The sequence below is a fragment of the Halichondria panicea genome, chromosome 1, assembly GCF_963675165.1.
Source record: "Halichondria panicea chromosome 1, odHalPani1.1, whole genome shotgun sequence".
NCBI classification, from domain to species: Eukaryota; Metazoa; Porifera; class Demospongiae; order Suberitida; family Halichondriidae; genus Halichondria; species Halichondria panicea.
Window position 1 is genome coordinate 5,612,262 of NC_087377.1, and position 25,125 is coordinate 5,637,386.

General features: G+C 39.6%; 7 protein-coding genes and 1 long non-coding RNA gene across 12 annotated transcripts in view; 6 read left to right on the forward strand and 2 right to left on the reverse strand.

Annotated features, from left to right (window-relative positions):
• Positions 1-601, forward strand: part of LOC135337742 (WD repeat and FYVE domain-containing protein 3-like) — a 38,684-nt gene extending 38,083 nt beyond the window's left edge. For all 4 annotated transcript variants that reach the window (XM_064533703.1, XM_064533721.1, XM_064533730.1 and 1 more), the window contains exon 78: positions 377-601. In XM_064533703.1, the coding sequence (XP_064389773.1) occupies positions 377-485 (109 nt within the window). In that variant the 3' untranslated portion in view covers positions 486-601. The remainder of the gene's footprint in view (positions 1-376) is intronic.
• LOC135337777 (uncharacterized) lies at positions 567-5,112 on the reverse strand. The gene is made up of 5 exons (XM_064533766.1): positions 4,212-5,112; positions 3,874-4,114; positions 3,240-3,290; positions 2,771-3,112; positions 567-768 (listed from the first exon to the last, which is right to left on the reverse strand). Exons 1-5 carry the CDS (start codon positions 4,767-4,769, stop codon positions 740-742), a joined length of 1,221 nt encoding a protein of 406 aa, XP_064389836.1. The 5' UTR covers positions 4,770-5,112; the 3' UTR covers positions 567-739.
• LOC135337763 (uncharacterized) lies at positions 5,108-10,525 on the reverse strand. Its single transcript, XM_064533743.1, has 6 exons — positions 9,265-10,525; positions 8,269-8,600; positions 7,857-7,958; positions 7,293-7,394; positions 6,844-6,960; positions 5,108-6,672 (listed from the first exon to the last, which is right to left on the reverse strand). The coding sequence occupies exons 1-6, from the start codon at positions 9,285-9,287 to the stop codon at positions 5,108-5,110; spliced, it is 2,241 nt and encodes a 746-aa protein (XP_064389813.1). The 5' UTR covers positions 9,288-10,525.
• An 18-nt stretch (positions 10,526-10,543) lies between these two features.
• Positions 10,544-12,012, forward strand: LOC135337803 (very long chain fatty acid elongase 7-like). Its single transcript, XM_064533797.1, has 4 exons — positions 10,544-10,704; positions 10,816-11,021; positions 11,088-11,265; positions 11,565-12,012. The coding sequence occupies exons 1-4, from the start codon at positions 10,689-10,691 to the stop codon at positions 11,876-11,878; spliced, it is 714 nt and encodes a 237-aa protein (XP_064389867.1). The 5' UTR covers positions 10,544-10,688; the 3' UTR covers positions 11,879-12,012.
• Positions 12,013-12,026: 14 nt separating this feature from the next.
• LOC135337786 (very long chain fatty acid elongase 6-like) lies at positions 12,027-14,588 on the forward strand. Of its 2 annotated transcripts, none has more exons than XM_064533778.1 (4): positions 12,027-12,172; positions 12,505-12,749; positions 13,342-13,564; positions 13,948-14,588. In XM_064533778.1, the coding sequence occupies exons 2-4, from the start codon at positions 12,512-12,514 to the stop codon at positions 14,459-14,461; spliced, it is 975 nt and encodes a 324-aa protein (XP_064389848.1). In that variant the 5' UTR covers positions 12,027-12,172; positions 12,505-12,511; the 3' UTR covers positions 14,462-14,588. The 2 variants fall into 2 exon arrangements, with proteins under 2 accessions (XP_064389848.1, XP_064389856.1); XM_064533786.1 differs by having other exon boundaries at positions 12,029-12,172; positions 12,477-12,749.
• On the forward strand, positions 14,492-23,868 carry LOC135337753 (uncharacterized). Its single transcript, XM_064533732.1, has 13 exons — positions 14,492-14,588; positions 14,764-15,068; positions 15,420-15,524; positions 16,468-16,560; positions 16,616-16,708; positions 16,943-17,044; positions 17,569-19,751; positions 19,906-19,975; positions 20,039-20,160; positions 20,333-20,450; positions 20,547-20,942; positions 23,044-23,168; positions 23,599-23,868. Exons 1-13 carry the CDS (start codon positions 14,575-14,577, stop codon positions 23,791-23,793), a joined length of 3,921 nt encoding a protein of 1,306 aa, XP_064389802.1. The 5' UTR covers positions 14,492-14,574; the 3' UTR covers positions 23,794-23,868.
• Positions 20,953-23,037, forward strand: LOC135337828 (uncharacterized). The gene is made up of 3 exons (XR_010395330.1): positions 20,953-22,069; positions 22,159-22,287; positions 22,398-23,037. It is a non-coding gene; the product is annotated as an uncharacterized LOC135337828 (long non-coding RNA).
• Positions 23,869-23,870: 2 nt separating the features above from the next.
• LOC135337824 (cysteine-rich protein 1) lies at positions 23,871-24,905 on the forward strand. Its single transcript, XM_064533813.1, has 3 exons — positions 23,871-24,015; positions 24,156-24,250; positions 24,597-24,905. The coding sequence occupies exons 1-3, from the start codon at positions 23,976-23,978 to the stop codon at positions 24,693-24,695; spliced, it is 234 nt and encodes a 77-aa protein (XP_064389883.1). The 5' UTR covers positions 23,871-23,975; the 3' UTR covers positions 24,696-24,905.
• Positions 24,906-25,125: the final 220 nt, after the last annotated feature.

The following is a 25,125-nucleotide window of genomic DNA, read 5'->3' on the forward strand; positions in this document are numbered from 1 at the left end:
ACAGTGACAAGGAACAACCTTCTGATGCAGAATCTTGACTCTTTATACCTAGCTACTTTACCCATGCATTTACCGTTGATGTATTCATTGTATTTCAAGAGCTGTTTCGATGTTTTACATCCCACCTGTAGCTGCTTTGTAGCGTGCAATTAGGGTGGGTGTAATCTCGGTAGAGTACGGTATATACAAAGTAGGCGAACTGAACTATAGCTTAGAAAACTCTCACGTTTCAAAATATAATATAGGAGAAAATGTTTTCGTGTGTAAAATATAAAGCATACAAAATAAATTGTGGAAACTCGCTAAAAATTAAATCGTATACCCGGCCGTTTATAATAATTATAGAATAAAAACACCTCATCCCATCCTCACACAGGTGCAGTCAGTTTGAGAGTGAAGTGAAGAGACTCAAGATCACTAAGAAAGTGCGAGTGTGTCTTGACTGTTTTAGAATCTTATCCTCACCCACACCAACCAAACTATAGTCACTTTTTTAACTAGTCTGCAAAATTTTATACTTCAAATAATTCTGCCTCCCATTAAATTGTGCACACAAACTTAAAAAATCACGATAAAAAAATTAACCATTATTAATTTGGAAGTAATAGTACAGGTCATGCATGACTATATAGTGACATACATGAGTTCAGTTCATCTCGAGTTCTATAATTATAATTGTGGTATACGTATCATAGGTATACGTATCATAATGATAATCCTTAATTTATATCATCCACTATTATATCTCCATGGCCACTTCAATATTGCCTGTATAAAATGATATTATTATAGGTGCAGACAATAATAATTATTATGACATCTGTATAATTATTATATGTATAATTATATATAATTTATATACATCACATAATAATTATTATCAGTGACAGGCTCTGGGAAAACCAGACTTTTGGAGCAGGCTAAAAGTACCGACATATATATACGATAGAGCAATTAAAGCATCGCCTACACAATGATATATATGCTTAATTAGTTTCATACCCGAGTTATGCGCGTCGGAAACTCGAAGCCGTGAAATGTAGTATCGAGAAAAACGCCTCTCAATAAGGTAATAATTATAAGGTAATAATTTTTATAGCGAAAGTTTGGATGAAGCGCTTCGATGGAAAGAGTTAATTGCATGCATGGATTTAGAGCATCAGATTTTACAGAGAGAGGTAGTAGAAGGACGTACTGCATGTACACAGTAATATGCTATTATTTGAGATTTTACACTAATAATAATAATAATTATTTATGGCTACAGTGTAAAATCATGCATGCCCAATATTGAAGCTCATCACAGGAAAAAATGTATAATTACACATTGCATGCATGCATGGCAATTATTTTGTGCACTATACGTACTATATACAATCATAATTATAATTATATACAGCACAGTCATAAAAGCATTTCTTGGCAGATAAAAATTATAGGAGGTGATTACCGCTAAAATTAGCATTTTAAAAGTAGAGGTGCGTTTTGCAAAAATAAGTGGTGCAATTTTTTTTAGTGAATGTTAATTGCATGTACCGGTGACATTATTATTTTCGCGTGTGTTAATTTCTGCTATTTCTGCGAATGGAGTAAAATCGCAAAAATTAGTATTCGCAAATAATTGGCCGCCCTCTTGTTTAATGTATCCAGATCGACATTTGCAAACAATTATACCAGCAAAATGTACAAAACTGTAAAAACGCAAACAAATCTACCTGTGAAAATATGTCACCTTAAGGTATATAGAGAGGTGTGTTTTGTATTATAGCTAGAGAGGTATAATTATTTTCAGAAAGGTGAATTTTGTAGGGTTCATTTTTAGAAAAAACATGCTCGCGTGGCGGAAGCAAAACAGAAGGAACGTTATACTTTCTTCTCCACGTGGCTTTGCTATTAAGATGGAGAGCACCAATTAAGCTGCTGCTGAAACCTAGCTGTAGACCCTAATCCCTTCATCAAGATCATACAAAGCAAAAGGAGTACCGCCAATCTTGTTACCGCTGTGGAATATCGAATCACTCCGCACAGCTCAGGGACGCATGCAGAGTGCCATACATGTGGAAAGCATGCAGGGACACAAATAGCACCAGCTAGCCTGCCGCTCCAAGGTCATGCATGTGACCAAATCACATGATCATCTCATGGATGGAGTTACGTGAAAAACTACAAAATGCACCTCTCCGAAAAATGCACCTTTCTCTGAAAATGCACCTCACTGAAAAGCGCACCTCTCTACAAAGCGCACCTCTCTACAAAACGCACCTCTGTACAAAACACACCTCTCTAAAAAAAATTGCACCACTCCATTTTTTAAAACGCACAGGCTCTGTATAAAAAGCAGCAGCACTTATTTTTAAAAACGCACCTCTGTAAAAAAAAACAGCACCACCTATTTTTACAAAACGTACCTATATACTTTTCACTGCTAATTAATTTTTGGCAGTAATCACCTCCCATAACAAATTAATAGCGCACATGCCACGACCTTTTTTTTTAATGAGCTGTTTGAGCGAACTAGACACTTTCACGATCAAGGAATGCTTTAACTGCTAACGAAGACAACTAGTGAGTTGAAAAATAATGATTATGAGACTAGCTTGAATGCAATATCTTCGAAGGTGAAAAAAACACTGTTTTCTGACCGATCTAATTGGTGCATGCTTTCAGTTTATAAATTCACGATCATTCCCGATTAATAATTCCCCATACTAATACGGTAAAAAGTTATTGTGTGTTCGTTATTCACATGCATGTTAGTTAGGTAACTCACTTGTATGCTTGATACAAGCCTTATGAATGCTACGAACTGCCTCCCCGTCCTTGTCCTCCTTAGCAATTTCCACTAGTCGACCATAAGTTGCTGTTGATGTTGATGGATTGTCCAAATCAATACTAGTACTCTTCCATTTCAGTAGAGCAGAGTAAAATTTGCCTTGGGTACTGTAGAAGTTTCTTGGATCGTTATCGATTTCGTCTAAATCAGCACGACTCACGCCCAGCCTGTGCTTGTATTTGTTGTATCCAGCAATCTCGGTAGACAACTGGAGAAGAGCTTCTTCCGAGCACTCTTGACTCAACTGAACTGCAGTCGCTGTAGTCTCATGTTGTTGAACTATCATAATAATTATATGACATTAATTATTTCCGAAGGACGATGTACCTATAGTAGCTTATACTATACTGGTGAAATATACACCACAAACAGAGCTAGCTCATGTACTATTAATTTTGATAAATACCTGTCTCAGGGAGTCCATGAGTAGCTACATCTAGTTGAGTCGCTGCCTTATCTATGAGGGTGATAACATAATAATCACATGAGACCCACTTATATACACATACAATGCAACGGTCAAGGCTATTCAAAATTATTACACTTATGACTGGACTACTTGCATGTATATAATTATGTATAGTGCTAACATTCGCTGGTAAGTGGATTTGCAACAGGCTATACAGTTGTAAGAGTTCTTGTCATCGTTGGTTACGTGAATTATAAGCCTTGATAAGCATTTAATATGGTAAGTGGTTTGCACATGCTACATGTATAATGCTGTCAATTTTGGTAACATGAAGCCTTGATGAGCATTGTTGAGTAAGCATAATTATAATTATATGGAAGTTAAAACCAACCCAGAAAGAATTTTAACTAAAAAAAGTGTCAGCAACCAAGAATTACATGAATACATAATGTTACGTAAAGCCTTGATAAACGCGAAACAACCTAGAAAGAATAGTCCAAGAGCGTAAACAACCAAAATTACAGTTATGCATGCATGTGTATTGAACTAGTACGTTCTGTAAAGGAAGCTGAATATGCTACAGTATATACACAAGTAAAAGACAAATTCTGCATGCTTAAAATTATTTTACCGACACTCTTTTTCAGGCAGTGGTATACAGTAAAAAATGGCTTCTGGTTCTTAGAGATTTTGCAACTGATAAAGCCCTCGAAGTGACCATCTAACAAGTCCTTGAGTTCCAATTTGTTTCTTCGACCACTAATTTCAGGTCTTCTTTTGCTCCACTTGAAAGCAAGGCTTGGCTCTAGGTCCTCTAAATCAGAGGCAAAAGGCAGAGCCAGGAGAGAAACACCCCCGCCTATGCTGGCTTCCTGAACACATAGAAACAAATTAATTACTCAATTTACGAATAAATAAACTTAATGCTGACCAACATTAATGTAGGCACAATTGTATAGGTATACTAACGTTTGCAAACCAGCATTCTTGGTGGGGGCTCAGAGAGATTGCACTGGTACATTTAAAGCATGGATGCAATCCTTGTGTGAGGAGGCAAAGTTTAGAACCATTTTCATGTTTGCCGCAGTAGCAATCAAACGCGATGATCGGAGACAGAAGAGGACTGATTTCCTTCATGATAAAGAGGACCGTTGAGAGGACGTAGGAACAGAGCTCGTGCATTGTATATTTCCTGTCCTGTCGAATAACCCGTACCTCGTAGCAATCCACATGAGCAATCAGGGTAACGAAATGTTCGGCAGACTCGTCAATGTGAAATGAGACGAGGTTTCTCTTTACTGAGGAATCAGCGGCAAGTTTCCACGTCATGCCCAGAATTCCTTTACCTCCCCTTGAAACCAATTCACTGATCATGGCACAGAATATTCCAATGGGAACGTATTGGGGGTCAAATGTGAACTTGATGGGAGAGGGTGTGTCAATTCCAGTGGGAGGTGATGGCTTCAATAGTTCCTCGCGAGATGCACACTTGAGAATAGCGGGCATGAAGTACATTATTTTAACCATTTCTGTAATATGGCTATTCTTCACCACTGTTGTGATGGTGGCCAAAAGATGGGAATGCTCAAGTAGTATGAGTAGCTTCTCAACAGGAATCAACTGGCCTTTCTTCACATCCTTGTTTTCCTCCGAATAGCATCGAGTGATTGTTTCCAGAGAGAATTGTCCTTTGAGTGTCCAATTCTTTCTCTCAGTTTCCTTAAACTGAATACTGCTCTCTTCAGAATGGAGCTCCAGTAGCGGCTTGACAACAAGAGCACTGAGGCTGTTGAATACCACTTGGGGGTTGCAAATGACAAAGTTCTCAAACCAACAATCTTTGTCTTTGATCTCTGGTTGATAGATCAAAGCTCCAGGTACCAAACGGTGAATCGAACCTCCTCTTCTCTCATATTTAACCCCTCGGTACCGATACGAATGCAATCTTCGATAGATACAATGTCAAACTCCTTTCTCAGAACAACTCCAAACAAAAGCTGCTGTGGGCGAATTCGAAGGTTGGTATCTTTGAAATAGCTACTCAATATGCCACGAAGATGTTCACGAAGAGGATCCATATCAGAATCAGTGCCTTCATAGTTGTCAACTGGTATGAAGTTCCTATCTTTTGGGTTAGAAAGTAAATCTTCAAACTTGCTGGTAATCGTGCTCACGGCTTCGTTTTTCTCTTCCAACTTCTGCTCTAAACGGTCTTTGACGTCTTTTTTGAAAGCATCTGAGTTAAGGTGTTGGCTGACTGTTCGCTGAATGGCAGCCATGTCTTCTGCACTGACGTTGGCTTGCTTATCATTATACTTTTTTCGAGTCAAAATGTTCCGAATTGCTTTGTTTTGTTCGTGGGAAATCTCAATATTTTGAGCAGTGGTCTCGCTGGCAGTGATACTATCACTCTTGCTGGTAGTGGTGCTGTCACTTTTGCTGGCAGTGGTACGTGTCTTGTTCACAGCTTTTCTTGACGTACAAAATTTCTCATACAAAAGATCCACCTTGATTTGCATTTCAAGTTCATCCTTGAAAGTACCTATGAGGGTAGCAACAGGCTTAGCGGAGCCTAGTTTGCCAAGTTTATTGCACAACTCACGATCAATATCCGAGTCAATCTTCGTATAGTGGCTGATAGCTGAGAGGACTTGAGAGAGCGTTTCTCTGCTTGTATAAGTTGAAACATATGGTGTGATCTTGTCACTACCTCGTTCGTAGGATACTTGACACAAGTCATCGAGGTCTTTGTCCAGTCGAAAGAATGACAGAAAAATTCCTGCACCTTTGCTTAGGAATGGAAACATCTCCATGAATCCAGGCTGCCCTCCAATATCAACCAGATTGAGTAGGACATTGCTTTGCAGCTCTTTGCTGTACTTTCCCGAACCCACAATACTACGGAGTCTTGTGACAACCTTTCCAACATCAACTGTGGTCACAGACACATTCATAACTTTTTGTCTCTCCAGTCCAGTTGAGACGGTTTCATCGCTCTTGTTAAGAGGTTCTTTCTCGACATTAGTTGTTTCTTTTGAAGAGGCGAAACCTTGTGATTTTTTCGGCTGTTTATCAGGTGGACTAATATTGCTGATGGTGCTGTTTTCACATGACATAAGGTAAGAGAAGATAAACTGTGTTTCCTCCTCCAGATTTGAAGATGTTTTGAATTCAAGCTTTGTTCCAGATTTGTCTACAAAGGCCAATATTTGTTCGCACTCGGCAAGAAATGTACTGCAACGTTTCCTTTGATCTTCGGGCAGCAAAGACAGGTTAATAATCGATCTAACAAGACGCTGTCGAGTGGTTGTTTTTCCAACACCCGAGGGACTGATAAAGTGCATCTTGAGGTACTGAAGCTCAATCGTATTAGTTTTGTCGGCCAGCAGCTCATCCAGTTTTTGCAAGTAGCTTTGGTTTTTAAAACTGGCTGTAAAAGGAAAAGTATAAGAGTTGACCTTTAATTGTTAAGCTCAATTAAGCCATCTCTATACTCTAACTCTAACCCAAAATCCTTGAGTCCACTGTTGGGGAATTAGTCAGTTATGAATAAGCTATAATTATACACACAAGTTCTAGACAGTTACACATATGCATATACCTGGTTCGGATTCTGAAGTAGAGCGCATCCGTAGAGACTTAAGATAGTCAATAACTTTAGTGCGACCTTCGTATACTGCCACGTCAAGAGGAGTCCTCCCGCCATAATCAGTCATATCTGTATGGACAGATGAGGGACTGAGAGACAGATATGTTGTATATAGTCGTTACTGACGACATTGACGTTGGTATACAATACCACACACACAATCACACAAAAATCACCACATCAATATACGTATCGAGTACAGGATGCCTATATATACATTATTTAGAGTCATCCTGTATCTTATGGAGCACATGCAACAACTATAGTCAAGCTTGTGTTACGGTGCCGTAATTATATGGCTGCATGATACAACTGCAGGGCTGGAATAGCGAGAGTTTACTGTCTACATTTCCATCAGAGGATCTGAAACGATATACTCACTACAGACATTAATTACTCACCAACATCACACTTGCACTCCTCCACTAACCACTGTACAACGTCTTTGTGACCATGATAACAAGCACAGTGCAGTGGTATCTGGTTGTACTTATCTCTTAAACCTGTGCGACAAGACAAGAAAAAGTTAACTCTGTGAGTTAGTGCATCTAAATATTAAATAGTTCAGGTCTGTGAAGTACATGTATATAGTGCAATATCAGTCATGTACACACCATATCATGCAGCCAATTGCTTTGCCCTGCACTTTCAATCACAAGTATACGCATGCTGCTCAGTTACAATTAATACAGCCATCAAAATTAATGGCCATGTGAGAAGGGTGGTGATGTCAGTACAGGATTGGCCAACAGGAAGGGAACAATAAAACACGCTTCTCGTGGAATCTTGTTACTAACCAGCTAGTATTGAAGTACACGTCTTGTGGTATAATAATAATAGTCATCCTGTATCCTATTAAATTATGATACACAATCATGCATGCAGTATAACTGCTCGTCCTCTAAGTAGATGTTTATAATTTGGGGAAATAATGATAAACACTCTTCGATTGTATTATCACTAACCAAAATTGCACTTCAGCATTATCACTAGGTACTGCACAACTTCAATACTTCCACCCGTACAAGCATAGTGCAGTGGTGTTAGGCTGTACTTGTCTCTCACATCTATGTGGGGTGAGTGAAGTGATGACATTGCATACACAATAGACACACTGACATATAAAACGGTTTGTAACCATTTCAAAACGAATTAATCCTACCATTTGAATCATTAGGAACAAGCTTAGTCAAATGATGTTCTATAAAACTTTCTGGCCTTATTATAGCTAACATTGTACGAAATAAAAAGCTTGGACAACACGTCTTAAATAAGTCACATTCCGTAGTAAGTTTAGTAATGTGCAACACAATATAATAATTAATACATCATTCCTTTAGCTATGAACACTACGCGACTAACACATAATATACTTACCAATAAAGCAATTAACATATTGTGACAGGTACACAACAGTCTCTTTATGTCCTCCTCGACACGCATAGTGAAATGCAGTCCCTCCCCAATATCCACCCCCTTTCTCAATATCAGCTCCGCCACTAACAAGTGCCCTGGTGATTTCCAGGTAACCTTCCTTGCATGCTTCATGTACTGGAGGGTATCTATTTTTCTTCCAAAACTGATACCAATCTACACTCCAATACAGCTGGTGATTGGGGTTGGCCCCCTGTCCCAACAAGGACCTCACCTTGCTGACATCATCATCTATAACAGCCTCCCACAGATCCACAGCCAGCTGTTCTTGAGCACTGCATGCATGTACAATAGTTGGGAGCATCACATGCAATTAACATGTATAATACTAGTATATAGGGGGTATTTTTCAGGGGACAAAACATTCGTGGTTGAGTAATAGTCACTTCATGGATAATATTTTCGTTGGTTGCTGCTTGCACTGCAGGTAAAGGTAGGCTTCATTCGTGGGCTTCAACCCACCAAAACCACAAATATTTTGCTCCACGAAAATTACCCGCTATATGGTTTATTATAATTTTGTTTAAGTTACAATACTTGTGCCGTTTATTTCTAGTTTGACTTTTGACTCCTAACCAGCTAGTGAGAAAGGCGCTTACTTCTATCTTATTAAATCAGGATTTACACTACACATCACATTAATCCATCTGCGTTATATACATTTAACGCTTAGTAAAGAAAGAGTATTAGTAAAAATAAAATCAGTTTATCTATCGCCATTCGGGATACCTGAGAGGTATTTTAGACAAACAAGAAAAATATAGCTCCTTGTAGTCTCATGAATGTGCAACCTATAATACCCTATGCACTGATGCATAATCAACTAGTATAATAATCATTGATAGCTGACTACAAACTTGTATATATAATTATAGCTGCATATACAAAAGACAAAGTGAGTATAATTATAGTATAATATAGGTGTGAATTTTCTCTCACTCTGAGTTTTTCCCAGTGGCCATTGTCTCATGCCAAGTCCTTGTGCTAGCAACCTCCAACAGTATGTGGCTGCTACTGACTAGTACTGCAACAACTATAGAACAACACTAGCACACAAAAACTACAGCAAGCTATAATAATTATTATAGACTATCATAATTATAGATCTATTATGTCTATACAATGTATATAGGCTCCAGGCCAGTATAGAAATGCACTCAATAGCAATACAAATATAGTATTGTCACCGCTAAAAATAGAAAGTATGGATTTAGCATTCAGGGAATATCAACCTCTGGCATGTCAATAGAGGCCACACCAAGTTAATTACATTACGTTTTGCATAACGATATTCTCATGCAAAAATGGCTATTATGAATCAGTTCAAGTCAACAAGATAACAATGAGAATCGTGATATATTAATTATGGCTTGTGTCGTTGTGTGCTGTGTTTATGTCTACGTCTTATATATGTCTACGTCTTAATTTGCCTACGTCTTAATAATCACATTTGGACAGATTTTTTACGAGAATAATTGGATTTTATATGAGTCGTACAATGTTTTAGCCGGAGTGTGTGTGTATACATGTACACGTAGTTGAATATCTTTCAACAGCCATAACTTTATAGTACTGTTGATACAATGTCAAACAGAATAATGGGTGAAAAAAAAAGCATAGGGTCAGTCTACCTACTGTATCATGGCAAAATTAATGTTGGTCAGCTGTCACTACGACTTTTTGTCATGCAGAAGTCACGGGCCTCACGGCTTGCGTCGGAGTCTATATCTGACATACTGTTATTGCAGGCGCCCTTGTGCAACATGCCATAATTATGGATTACATAATGCCCTCGGGGCCTGTACTAGTTACTAGTCTTGAAAGAAGACAATAGATCCCTGACTATATAAGCCTGATTGTATGGTAATTAGCATTTGCATGGTCATTCCCCTTAGTCTAAGGGAAAGAGCCTCCCTCTATGCAATTACAATGTACAAGGTGGCATCACTACATGTTTACTCACCCTCCACCTGATCGAGTCCTTACACACAACTGCATGCAACTGTGGCCATTGGTTTGCTGATCTTGTATACATGATAGGTTTGCTTGTCTCAATTCCACACCCTTCTGTAAAAAACACTGGAGGCCCCCATTCAAGGCCTTGATATAATTACTATGTGTATGATGATGGTACATGTATTACAGTTGTATCATAATCAGGCCCACTAAATGTAGCAAGTTAGGGATGTAGTATTTGATACGGATCGTTAAACTAGTGAACAAAAATTAGCAGTGGAGGCCCTCATTGACATAGCACAATCCGTACCAAGAACAACTGCCATTTGCAGAGGCGTGTGTGACCTCTGTGCTTGAAATAAGATGGTGTGATAATACTTTATAGTACCGGCTAGCTGTACTGCAGTATGGGTGACAAACTAGGTGAGTTGTATAGATTTATTTATGGCAATGATCCTGTCTTGCGCATTACTTTTGTCGAAAAGTTTTGATCCCGAACTTGTAGCCATATAGCGCTATCTGTTTCCCTCACAGAGTGTATAGGCCAAGTGGTGAGGATCTTTGCTACGTCGAGGAGTGCCCCTATTGTTGGGCTCTACCTGCTCCTGGTGTGCTTGTCCCCACTGCTAAGGAGACTCTTGCCAGCATTTCAGCTGAGGAGAGCACTGATTCTGCACAATTTTGTGTGTTGGATTCTAAGTGTTTATTCTCTCGCTACACTTGTTTTTGGTCTGTGGGAGGTGTGTTCAATTTAAAAATTTTTTGTGTCCATTCAAAGTGCATTGTATATTTCATTTTCTTCAAAGGTTGGTGACATTTTTCTCATGGAACATACAGAGGGGTGGCTGAGGCATGGACTTTTTGTTTACTGGATTTCTAAGTTTGTGGAACTCTTGGATACTGTTTATATGATTCTCCGTCATAAATCACGTCAAATATCGTTTCTTCATGTCTGGCATCACAGTACTATCACACTGCTTGCAGGTGATGGAGATTTAGCTAGCCGTTGTGCAATGGACCGTCCGAATATAGGACACTTGGAGCCAATAATTATAGATAGTCGATTTTGAGTAGGATGTGTGTGTGTTGTGTACTGTATAGTGAAGCACTGCATGTCTTCTAATCGAAGACATTCAATGTTGGGTCCAGTGTTACCTGTACATACATGCATTTAATACTCAGTATTTTACTCTCAATGGCAAAGAGGCTCAATTAAAACCCTTGAATTGATAACCGTAAAAAATAGCTTGATTGCGTCAATTAGAATTGGTATCTTCTCACAGATTGGGCTTACACTCGTTCCAGTTGGCCAGCCCTCACTCCAATCCTTGCACTCAACTCGGCAGTGCATGTTTTCATGTATGGCTACTATTTTCTAACAGCACTACATCCTTTGCACGACTTCACTTGGAAGAAGCGAATCACTCAATTTCAGATGGTGCAATTTCTCATCGGCATCTCCCAGGCAGTTTATGGATACTTGTACAGAGGTTTCTGTATCTACTCTATCGGTTATGGTGCTGCAATGTTAGGCCTATTTGGGAACTACTACTATTACGCTTTCATCAGGAAGAAGCCACAGAAGAAAGAACAGTGACTTTAAATTATATTATATTTAGCATTGAGCACGTGTTTTGTCTGTTAATGAGGTTGTGGTTGTTTTGTAGATCTAATTAGTCTGTGGGTGCATGACCTTTCTGACTTTTAAGTAAACAATCCACGTGGAAAAAACTGACCTTTGAGTTGGCGTCGTGTGAGCTCCCTCTCATATCAATGAATACTCTTTCACCACAAATATAATAATCCTGTGTCTTCCTCTACAAAGTTTGTGCAAGGTCATTCTGATCTGAGCGTTGTTCTCTGAAAGCTTGAGAGGATAGATCATATTCAGGTCAGTTGTGTTCATGTGTTAGTTTTAAGCTAGCTGTAAATTATATAATTAATACAATGGTTTATGTGGTTTGTTTATGTGCAAAGGTCAGGACAGATGACTTGTAATTGACCTTTTAAAAGTAGCATGTCCAATAAGTTTTGGAAAGTGATTTGGGTCTTGGGTTTTAAAAGTGACTAGGTAGGTTTGCAGTTGCAGTGTTAAGTTAAATGATGCACTGTAAAATTAATTTTTAGGTAGGTAACTAGGTACTAGGTAAGCTCCATAATTATTATTAGCTGCACCCCCTTTCCTTTCCTCACAGCTTTCTTTCTCTTAACTCAACCTTTCAGATCTAACATGGCATCATTGCTTAAAGACATCCTCTCCGTTCAAGAGCGATTCAACAACGATAAAGTGCATGTCTTTGTTGAGAAGTACTGGCACTGGTCCATCTACATATCGTGTGTTTATGTGGTGACCGTATTTGCTCTAAAGGCATGGATGGAGAATAGGAGGAAGTATGATTTAAGGACGCCATTGCTTCTCTGGAGTTCACTTTTGGCGCTCTTCAGCATTTATGGCTTTTGGATGAATGGTGGGTGGGTGGTCTATCATAATTGTAATATCAAGGTACATGTATAATTATATTCATTCACAATAATTATTGATACAGCATTCATTCCCCATAGCCTCAAACTAACTGAGCCATCGTACTGTGTACAAGTACCTATACATGCACTGTATTGAACTGAGCTGATGTATACAAGCGCATACACTGTTTACACAGTTGTTTTAGCCGCCTTATGTTACGTTCGAGTGTTTGTGTAGAGCATAATGGTCTGTGTTTGGATTGTAGTTAAATGCTTTTACATGCAAACTGTTTATAGTAACCTTTATGTAAACTGCGGTCAACATTGCTCATTATTGTAGCTGATTTCAGAGAATATTATCAGCATATCTCTGTCTTTGATCTGTACATGGTTTTTCATTATACGTAAGTCTGTTAATTGTGACTGTTTTACCAGCTGCTAGGTATTGTACTGTTACAGTAGCATTATTTGGCCTACAGTACCGTACGCCAGATATTCCCCAACAAATGTTGAGTGGGGTACATGGGCATTATAGTTGGCCAATCTCTTGAAATTCTTCTATTGCCTCTGCACCTTTTGCTCCATTTGTTCATGCAGGTATTGATCACATGAAGCATCTATGGCAGAATGGTTGGGAAAAGAGTATCTGTGAGTCCACGATGATCGACGGTGCCAAGGGGTTGTGGTCCTTCTTATTCTGTTTCTCGAAAGCACCGGAGCTGATGGATACCTATTTCATTGTGTTGCGAAAGCAGAAATTGATTTTCCTTCATTGGTATCACCACATCACCGTGTTCGTGTATTGCTGGTTCCATTACAGGTAAGTTGTGCTAGTATCCCCCCTCTCTCTCTCTCTCTCTCTCTCTCTCTCTCTCTCTCTCTCTCTCTCTCTCTCTCTCTCTCTCTCTCTCTCTCTCTCTCTCTCTCTCTCTCTCTCTCTCTCTCTCTCTCTCTCTCTCTCTCTCTCTCTCTCTCTCTCTCTCTCTCTCTCTCTCTCTCTTATAATTATAGAAGTCCACTGCAATATTTATTCATTGATGTGCATAATTATTGCTGCAGTACATCGCAATGAAAACTAGCAAAATCGTTATCCTCTAAGTCCCCATGCAAGGAAATCTTCCTATCAACGTACGTATATACAAAGCAAATTTCCTGTTTGTATTTATAATCATATTTATTATCTCCCCACCCACACACACAAAGTCGACAGATTCATGCTGCTCAATGGTTCATCGTTATGAACTACTTCGTCCACGCCGTGATGTATTCATACTATGCTGTGCGTGCATCCGGTCGATATCGACCTCCAGTCTGGGTCAACATGTTCATAACACTTCTACAGCTGATGCAGATGTTTGTCGGCGTTGCAATTAATCTCTTCGTTTACTATCAAATGACCACTGATCCGAATTGGAACTGCGATGGAAAAATCGAAACTACCTATCTCTACGTGTATTGGTCGTTCCTGATGTACTTCAGTTATTTATTGCTTTTTGCCCATTTCTTTTATGGTGCATATATCTCAAGGAAGTCACGGTCTAAAGGAACGAAACAATCCGCTGATGCAATCAAGAGTGGCGTCAATGGGTCACAAAACGGACACTTCCAGCATGCAAAAGGCGTCACAACTGTTGACAAGATAAATGGACATTTGTCTAATGGGAATTCGATAGATAATGAACCAGAACTAAGACGACGAATGCTCAGGCAGCATTGAGAGATGTATTTTATTTTTCTATCTGTTTTTGTTGTTGCTCTTTACTACTTAATTAGAATAATTATGTGAAAGTTTCAGTGCATGTCTTTTTTCAAGAGATAAAAGTTGAGGAAATGGAACTAGCCAAGTACGTGAGTGTAGAGAGTTGATACTTGCATGTACACTCGGGATGCATGGTCATGGTTTATACTTGACTGTGTAGGGCAAGATCTGTAGATACTAGGTGTTGTGCGCGTATATGTATACACACTACCACTGACTACAATAATTGTTATGTGTAATATATAAACTTTACATTGTAGATCTAGTCAAGAGATATTGAACGAGGAACTCTACAATGCGTCTGCTAATGGCTCTCTATCTAAGGTCACTCAACTGCTGGGCAAGGGAGCAGACCCTGATTACCATCCCTACTATGGAAAATGGACGCCACTGCATGCTGCTTGTGCAAACAACCACCCTGGTGTTGTGAAAGCTCTTGTGAAGGGCAAAGCTAACGTGACAGCTAAAGACAGGATTGACTACACTCCACTGCATGTGGCGTGCATGTATGGATACATGGAGTGTGTGCGTGCATTCGATGAGTACAAAGACAGGTACAGTGCAGGTAAGATTTTATGTTGTAATTATCGAGAGTGCTTGTGTTCAAGGGAGTCAAAATGACCTCTAAAAGCACTGAAATGATAGCTAGGCTTCCACGAAAGTGGTCAACCACAATGTCATAGTGAAAGCAGTGCGGACTATACTCTAGTAGTAGTAGTCCTAGGGATAGTTGTTCCCCATGTGTAAGTGGTTAGAAAATGTGTGAAGAATCCTTTTGCTCGCCTACTCTAAGCTAGCTACTTAGTGAGAGTTAGAAGTTTGTTCCTATTATACGATCTGGTGGCGTGAGTGAGCATTATGTGAGATCGTGTACCATTTTTCATAAAGTTCCGTTTTTTCCCCTGTGTCTGTTTAGATGTTCAGAATGAGAAAACCCTGTCTCCACTTGGCCTGGCGGTGGAGAGACAACAGATGGGCGTAGTCCGGTATCTTGTCACTCATCTCAAAGTCAGCCCCAGAGGTATACACCAGGAATACATAATATGGCTTTCGGTGTTGGATAGTTGCTATAGGCAATCTTAACTGTGGTCTGATAGTGGTTGGAGTGTTTAGACAGCAGGGGTTTGCAGAATCTTTGCAACACACCTGTCCAGTAAAAGTGCTGAGCGTTACTTACATGGACTATGTGTCAGTCTGTTTTACTACTTATGAGCGTAGTCCATACACATATAATAGGAACACACAATATTTGTGTTGCAAATAATTATTCTGCAAACTCTAGTACACATAGGACACTGAAAGTACCATAAAGTATAACAGGGCTGCATCCAGGATTTTGGGCAAATTGGGCACATGAAAAATATAGGGGACGCGAAGTTGGTGTATGCCAAACTAGAGGGGTCCGGAGCCCGGAACATTTTGGATATTTGGGGGCTTAGATCACTTCTGGCGCAATTTCAGCACATAATTATGTAGCTATCAATTATAATAATCAGATATCATCGTTACATGATTGTTGTAAATTATAGTGTGAATAGCTGGCTAAACTGACTACCCACCTCAGCTTCTATATGTCTGTGTCCGTCCTAATAAATGCCCTCCCCCTTAATGCAGCCCTGCCTATAATTATAGCCCTCCCATGACAATAATTACAATATTCAATCAGGTCTTGATAATAATATACAGCTGTTACTGTAGCTGTGATCATTGGCAAGCAATCGTTAAAAGTAAAACATACACGTACGATGATAACTTAGATCCCACATGTACATGCAACAGTTCCCACCGCATTGCTAATATTTTATGTGGAGTAGTGCATGTACCGGTACAGACATGTACATGTACGTACTGTATATCCTTTCACAGAATAGCTTTTAATCATATAAATTTAATACATTAGCCATGCAGCTGCAAATAACGATACGTGTATATATAATTGTACATGAATTTCTTCATTCTCACAGCATTGAGGGATGAGATTCTAGAGCTTGGCTGCAAGAATAGAGATCTTGAATTTGTCAAGCTCATGATGAAAAAGTTTGATTGTGACCCTGAAAGTAAGTTAAATTACCAATCAATGAATTTTATGACATTATAGTATTGCACCTTCAGAGCAAAAGGAGGTGGTTCTGTCTCTTGGTTGTCAAGCTGGTGATCTGGAGATGGTCAAGATTATGATTGACAAGTATCAGTGCGACCCAAATGGTGAGCGTGAAGTGAAGTTGTCCGTCATTATTGTCCCATACATTCTTGATCTGTAATACTTACTACTGTGGGAAGAAACATTTATATACATGTAGGCTTTTTGTCCAATGTAGCTGTAACAGAATTACGAGGACGGGGGCACTCTCCTTACGTTTGTAGAGAGGTCCACCTTGATATGTATACATGTAGCTTTTATTAAATATTGCTGTAAAGTTCAGTGAACCTTTCTTGTAGCTCATTTGAACCTGTTTGGCGACACTCCGATGAGACTCGCTGTTCAGAACGGCCGGCTAGGTATCGTGAAGTATCTAGCAGAACACAAGGTTGATTCCGGAGGTGAGCTACAGAAATGTAGAAGCTCCTAGTTATTGTGGGAACACAAACAACACAAGATATCGATGTGCTTGTTTGTATTCATCGTAGTCAGTCTATAAAACAGGTCACCCTCTACACGTAGGCCTTCATACATGTAGCATGCATTTTGACCTGAATAATTAAATTCAATGCGTGCATTACGTCTTAACATTGTTGTGGCCTAACCGTATTACTAGAATGTTTTGCGAGTAACAAACATATGCGAATTTTGCGAGGGTTGCTCAATTCGCAACAATAAAATCGCAAAACCTAAATTATTACTACATGTATATTAAATAAATTATTACTACACGATCCTTGTCAAATCGCAATAGTTAGATCGCAAAGAGTCAAATTTTCTGCTGATTTAGCTCATTCGCAAATGTTTTTCACCCGCAAAATATTCTAGTAATACGGTACAAGACTAGTACATCCCATATTTCTGTAGGCTACATGTACGTACGTACATGTATGTGTGAATAATTCCTAATGTTTTTTCTCTCCAGACTGCCTTGTCTTGGCCTGTACGGGTGATTTCCAGCATATTGTCAACTACATGCTCACTAGCTTGAACTGTGACCCTAACGTACGAAACGAAGACGGGGAAACCCCTCTCTCTCATGCCAAATCCAACAAAGTCATTCAGCTGTTGTTGAAATACGGTGCCGATGCTAAAGATGCGTACCAGCTGTATCGCCAGTCGCTCGGTAATCTGAGTGCCGAGGATCCACTTGTTAATCCGGTGAAGATGTTTGTGTTAGGGTTTGCAGAAGAGGGGAAAACCACGCTCATCCAATCGATGCAACAGGAACGAAAGCGAGACACTTTATTCAGCCTCGTCTCTTCAAAGGAGATCAAGGAACGTACTCCAGGCATTGTTTCGAAGGTGTTCAAAAGTCGGGTGTTTGGTGATGTGCAATTCTTGGATTTTGCTGGGCAGAAGAGCTACTACAACAGTCATGCAGCGTTCATAAAATCTTCAATTGTGAGCTATCCGCCTTTGTTTTTGCTGGTTGTCGGTCTTCATCGAACCTGCAAACAAATCGAGTCCAACATTTCTTCGTGGATGATCATTTTGAAGAACCAATGTGCTCAGATAAAAGGAAAAGCTCCTCTGATAGTCGTAGGCAGTCACGAAGACGTATTGAAAGAGCATCCCGAGGACAAATTGAAAAAGGAAAAATTGATCTTGCAATGCATTGAGTTGTATCAAAATTTCTTCAGTTCATTTGAATTTTTTTCCATGGATTGCCGAATTTGTAACACAGATCAAATCAAACAACTGAGGGAGATGGTCGGTGGGAAATGTAAGGAGCTTCGGTCCCAACTTTCTGTGAGTGTGAATGCACATATGTTTCTTCTCTTTCTTCTTGAAAAGTACCCAAAAGAATTCGCTGTTACTCTTGAAACTGCTCGCTCCCGAATAGAAACGGAGATACAGCTTGAAATATCGAAGAAACATGACAAGATTCTGCCTTTTCTTCCGACCAATGTTTCCCACATTGTCAAAATTTGTGAACAGCTAAATGACAATGGCCACATCCTGTACTTACCGAATTCTTCGTCTGTTGGTCAAGGATATATTGTCATCGATAAGGCTGCTCTTCTCACAAAAATAACTGGCACGATATTTGCACCTCCTGAGATGCGACAATACAGAGACATTGCGTCAAAGAGTGGTATCGTACCATTATCCAAATTGGTATCTTTGTTTCCCGATTTTAACAGCAAAATGCTTCTTATGCTTGTTGGTTTTATGACAAGTCTTGAGCTTGCCATGATGATCGGTGATGAACCCATTTCTATCGACACCCTTGGTGACAGGCACCTCTTTTGCCCATCTCTAGTTTCTTCTGAGCCGTCAGAAACCGTTTGGGAGAAGGACGATAACTTCAAGTATCACTTTGGTTGGGTGCTCTCGTGTGTTGATAAAAATGGGGAGTTTTTCAGCAATCGGTTGATTCAAGTTTTGTTGCTCCGTCTTGCTCAATTGAACAAAGCTTCTGATGCCAGTCTTTTGTCGTCCGAACCATCTTACTCCATCTGGAAAATGGGGATCTGCTGGGGGTCAGGGAAAGGGGTTGTTACCATGGTCGAAATTGACGCTAACTGCAAAGCAATTTTGTTGAGAATGCGTGCCCATGACCTGACAGTAGACTTCCTTGAACTTCGATACGAAACTATTAGCAAAATTCTAAACACGGTCAAAGATGTATGCTCAAGTGTTAGCACTAAAGAAACGTTGGTCCGTTCAAATGACATTGTTAGTCACAGCACGTCTTTCACCAAGTTTACACGATATTCCTTCGATTCAGTTGCCAAGTCTATTGTCAAAAAAGATCCATGTGTTGCCTCTGGGCATAGCTCGACTAAAGTCACAGACCTGCTTCATGTGGAGGTGTACGAAAATCTAGGCGAAGCCATTTTGCAAGGATTTTTCAACAATGAATCAAGCAGGAAGCCCCTTTCTGATTGTTTTGTGAAGTCATTTTCCAGTGTACTTTCAAACCACCCTGAACAAGCAGAGATTTTGTATCAAGCAATTGCTAATCTCCGAGAAAAGAATCGACCGCCTTCTTTAACACTTTACGAAGAACTGAAGGCTTGGAGTGAGAGTGGTGCTGGGACGTATCTAGCTCTGGGAGAGGTACTAGATCGATTGAGTGTGTTCAGGGGGAGGGACCCACTGGTGAGTGTGTGTCAGTCAGTAGGATGCATGTGGATGATCTATAGCCGTGTACAATATAGTAATGTGTTTTGTGTATAATTATGTACAGTGTAAAATTTTATGTGACAACTAGTACATGTAATTGTATGAATTATACTTATACTACTTTTTACAGAAAATAGCTGGTGTTGAGACCAAGCTCTTCTCTGAAGATGATCTACCCAACCCTGAAGAGATACTTCAAGGTACGCATCAAGAGTTTACTGACAATAAATGATTTAACGCTCCTCTTTTTCCTTCATTTACAGAACGTTCTTTTTCCTCGCTGGGAGCCCGTTCACTTCACAGAGGGTCCCTACCTGGTGATATGATTAGTCCGCAAACCTTCCAACGTACGGATTCAATCTCCTCTCATTATTCTGCCCACAGTGTAAGTGACGTTGTCCCATAATCATTGTATCAAAATAAAAGCCGCCCGCCACGTACCTTAAATGTGTAGTTGTTCTTTTGCATAAGCATTCTACTTGTGACAAGTATTACTAATTTGTTCGTCCTGTACACTTCTGTCTATAATTCACAATGTACTTACCTTTCTCCCAAAGGCTTTTTCCTCAAGCTTTGACTCATTTGATCCCGAGCAGTCTTTTTCTCCCAGTGGGTGTGTTTCAAGTCCTCCAACGTCACTTGATAGACGGTTTATCTTTTCAAAAAGAAATTCTGGTTAGGAACATTGTTATTCATTGAACATGTACATGTACTGTATTAGTATACTGCCAACGAGCTCTATCTTGAATGATTGTGCAACTTTACTTACAGATGGTCGTGTCCTCACAATTGAAAATTTACAACAGAGGAATGAAATCTCTGACTCTCTGTTACACTTGGAGATACATGAAAACAAGCTTCACTCTCTTGCCGGCTGCTTCGATAATGTGGAAGATTATCTGGATGAACTTGAACTAACTGAAGGCCAGCAAACAGACGTTAAAGATATTGCCCACAAGAAAGGCACACAGATCGGGATGACAAAAGCTCTGAAATTGTGGCGACGACTAAACCCAATGATCGCTACATATGAGAACTTACTGATTTTGCTGCTCAAACTCAAGAAAGGTGATGTGGCTTGCAAATGTTGTGATCTTATCCCAAAGCTTCTACCAGGATCTCCAGACGCCGGTAAATCTAACTCACGATCTCAGTCAATGGATGAAGGTATTGTACACATACATGTATACTTATACTCACAAAATGTGCCTCCCGATATCTTGTATAATTATGTATAACATTGTATAATTTCATGATTACGATATTCTGAATTTATAGAGGCAACCTTACATGTACATGTAGCTCAGTAACAGAATGTTCAATTATTGAAAGCCCGCGGGTGCTGATGCCTCAGTGGAATGCTAGCAGCACGTGAAGCTAATACTTTTACTTTTACTCAGACTCTTGCTATTTAACAATTATTTGCATGCAGGGATGCAAGAGAGTGGGAAATAAAGACCCTGATAAGAATGTTACCAAAAGTTCAAAGTCTATATAATTTATGGCTGCTGCATCTCTGCGCACTTAAGGCCCGGGTCCAGATTTCAATACCAAAATTTACACTATGTTCATACTGCTGTATTATTAGCCTCGATTCCAGGCCGCTGAGAAAGGCGGCCTGGTATACACTGTTACGCATGCGCCAGAATTACCAAGAATCTTGGTAATCGTAAATTGTAGTATATTTATCAGTATTCTTATTCCGCATTTAGTTGTAAAACATTGATATCCGTTTCATTTATAATGATGTCATTGAAAAAAGAAATCTAGTCCAAGTTGTGTAATGGCTGCTACCTTCTCTTCTGCTCTCGCGTACGCGTTATCCTGTGTTGGAAAACCAGGTCTAGTCTTGAAAGACAAGCAGCTGGAGGCGTTGAAGTGTCTGTACGCTGGTGTTTATGTGGGTACCGTACCGACCGGCTATGGCAAGTCCCAGAGCAAGTCCATCTGCTTTCCAGACACTCCCTTTCTTGATTGATGTGAAGCTTGACACCTCTCTCTGAAAGAAGTGTTGTGATGAAAAAAGTGTTGTGATGGTGATTTCTCCTCTTGTTTCTCTGAGTGAAGCCATCTTCAAAGTGTTAGTGTGTCTGTTCGACGTTCAGTGCCATTCTCTCTGGAAGGAAGTATTGTTGTGACATTTGCCGAAAATTGGTCACAGAGTAAGTACGTGGTATCTGATCCGAGAACTGTGTGGCCTGAATGTGTTTACAATCCGAGGGACTTGTGTGCATCCGATCCGAGGGCTAGGGACTTGTTGCTTGAGTGTGTATTAATGGATAGTGCTTTCAATGGTAAATATATTGTGTAAATCAATAAGTAGTCCTCACATTATGTTACGTCACAGCCACTGTACTTATCCACATTTATTTTTTACCCACAGGTTTAACTAATTTCTTATGAGATTAACTTGTCGCCTGAGTGTGTATCCGATCCGAGCCTCAAGTTAATGAATAAATCTACAGAGCTGATGTTTTACTTAGCTGTCTCTGTCTACAGTATATACAGAGAGGTAGCCTCTCCTTTTCTTTTTTCTGTTCTTTATCACAATAAGATAAAATACTGTTTTAACGTTCAATGAGATAAAATACGGTAAATAATTGTCCACCCACGCGCCAACAGTAAATACCAGGCCCACTATTCAAGGGGCTGGAGTCGAGGCTACTGTATTATTTGCAATATACAGTGTATGCTGCATCAAATTGATCCAAAATGAAGCTCAATGTTTTCTTTTTTCCAAAAAACTAATTATCAATATCTAGCGTTCTCGGATCCTAATAGCAAGTTATATCGACCAATTTTGCTACACACGAGTCTAAAGAGACTGCTATGGCGCTCAAAGTAAGCAAAACTAGCCATACCCGAGAACAAAGCCTTATTTTGCAAGTCCACACATTGAAAACATTGCTAGAAGAGCAGCTATAATACATGTAGCAGCTAGTCTACGCATTCATACACAAACACACTACCGTCTATTACCTCGCTGCGCATGCGCACATTGAGGCATAATATAGAACATGTTGGTGCAAATCATTCAATAATTATAATTATACAGCCACTTTTTCTAAAACAAAATTGATATTAGCACGAATCAAAATGCCAACACGGTTCATGACATTGTTCCTACACATGTATTAATTGTCCCTTGATTACAAATAATTATAATGTACATTTCACCTTATTTTACTACAGTTCTTAATTTATCTGAGGTACATGTATCATTGCAGCAGTGCATACTTTTTAACAACTTATTTCTTTCATACCTCAGGCTTGTCTACTGATCCTCGTAATCGTACCAGTCACCTTAAAGTAGTAAGGTCAGAACTGTGGGATGTCAGGGCCAAGTGGCGTGACCTGGGGATTGATCTGGGGATTCACGTAGACACTTGTGATGTGAGTATGTACGTTTACAATAATTATGACTACTTTACAGTTATACCGTGGAACCTTCCTTAATAACCACCTCCGAAAAGCAACCACCCTCTCTAAAATGGCTAAGAACTCAGGTCCGAAGTTTTTCTAGTTCTCGATCAGCTTCATAACATTTGCCTTCCTGAACGGACAGCCATGCATGCACACCCAAAACATTGAGGCTGGGATAAGCATTATTTTGCACCATTGAAAACCTGCACGTAGCTATAGCTATTCAAGGCTTATACTCATAGAGAGCAAACATGTTGGCAATTGAAACCTCTCAACTATAAGACTAACCTCTCTATAACGGTTGAAAGGCTGTTTTCCAATAGTGTCCCTTCTGGGGTTCCACTGCAGTATTATAACTGCTACTCGAATGTCACTGTTATTATTTTATGCATGCATGCAGGCGATTCAGCTGAATCGTGCGGGGCACCCAGATATGGCTGGTCAGTGCTTCACAGACATGCTCGAGAAGTGGTTGAAGAACGATCCACAACTGAACGACTTATTCAAAGCTCTTGAGTCTCCCGTTATTGCTAGAGCTAGCATAGCCAGGGATCTGAAACAGAAGATTGAGGGCAAGCAATTGACATTATGGTAGATAGATTTTTTGCAAGCATTCACTCACACAATAGTTTTTGTCACCACATTAATTTTGATGTTTCTTGTTTGAGGATCCATACCAAATCTTTGTATGAATAAAAGGGCGTGTCAGGGGTTAAAAGTAATTAATTGTTGTTGGCTATTAATTAAAAGACTAGACTCGATAATTATTGCTCAAAGATGCCAAAGTGTCCATCCTGTAAGAAAGAAGTGTATTTCGGTGAGTTTGTTCACTGTCTATGAGACTGGTAGGTCAACCTGGTATAGATATTGTCTACATGTTTTGTAAACTTGTTTTACAATTAGAAATCTGAAATACCTATTATGATCTATTGGTTTGGTTTGCTTTAACATCTACAGCGGAGAAGGTGACCTCACTAGGTAAAGATTGGCACCGACCATGCTTGAAGTGTGAGAAATGCAAGAAAACCCTCACATCAGGAGGTCATGCTGAGGTACCTTCGTTTAATTGTTGTGAATACAATGTATCTATTGTGTACATATTTCGTTGTCCCTAGCCAATTTCTTTGCATGCAATATCACTTAAACCGCACCTGTGTACACAAGAGTTGTCTGTACACTGTCATGCTATCAAGCTTTTGTCTTAAAGCAAGTATTGAAGTAATAACGGAGAGGTATAATAGTGGTGTCCTCGGGTGTGCCAATAGATCTGGATACTAGTAGCAACATAGTAAAAATACACATGTGCCATGCTAAACTTATACACCTAATACGATCATAGACACATGACACATTAATTTACAAAGAATTTGCACTAATCTACACACCCTGCTCATGCAGCACGAGGGTAAGCCGTACTGCAACAAGCCGTGCTACAGCTCTATGTTTGGCCCTGGGGGCTTTGGACGAGGTGGCACCGAATCACACAAGTATAATTAGGAGCACCACATGGTCACATGCAAGCTAGGAGCAGAGAACAGATTATGTACGCTACGAAACTGTAGTGTACGCAATTAATGTAGTTTATAGATTGTCGATCTACATAATTATTATACATAATTTTTATTAGAGTTTATTTCTAGCTTCATGCGCATATGCATGCATGATCAATAATTAATTTTCGTCACACTCAATAATTATTATTACCGATTAATGCAAATAAATTAATTATAATGTACACTTGTACATGCATTAATTTTTTAATTACAGTGGAACCCCTCTATAACGGACACGTACCTTTAATTGCATGGGGAACAATGCATGTTTTGGCCTTTATACAGAGCTGAGGTGGCCTTTATAATGGTTGAGAGCAAAACAACCTCTCAAGAGAGTGATTGATAGTGGAGTAGAAGGGGGAGTACTATGAGGT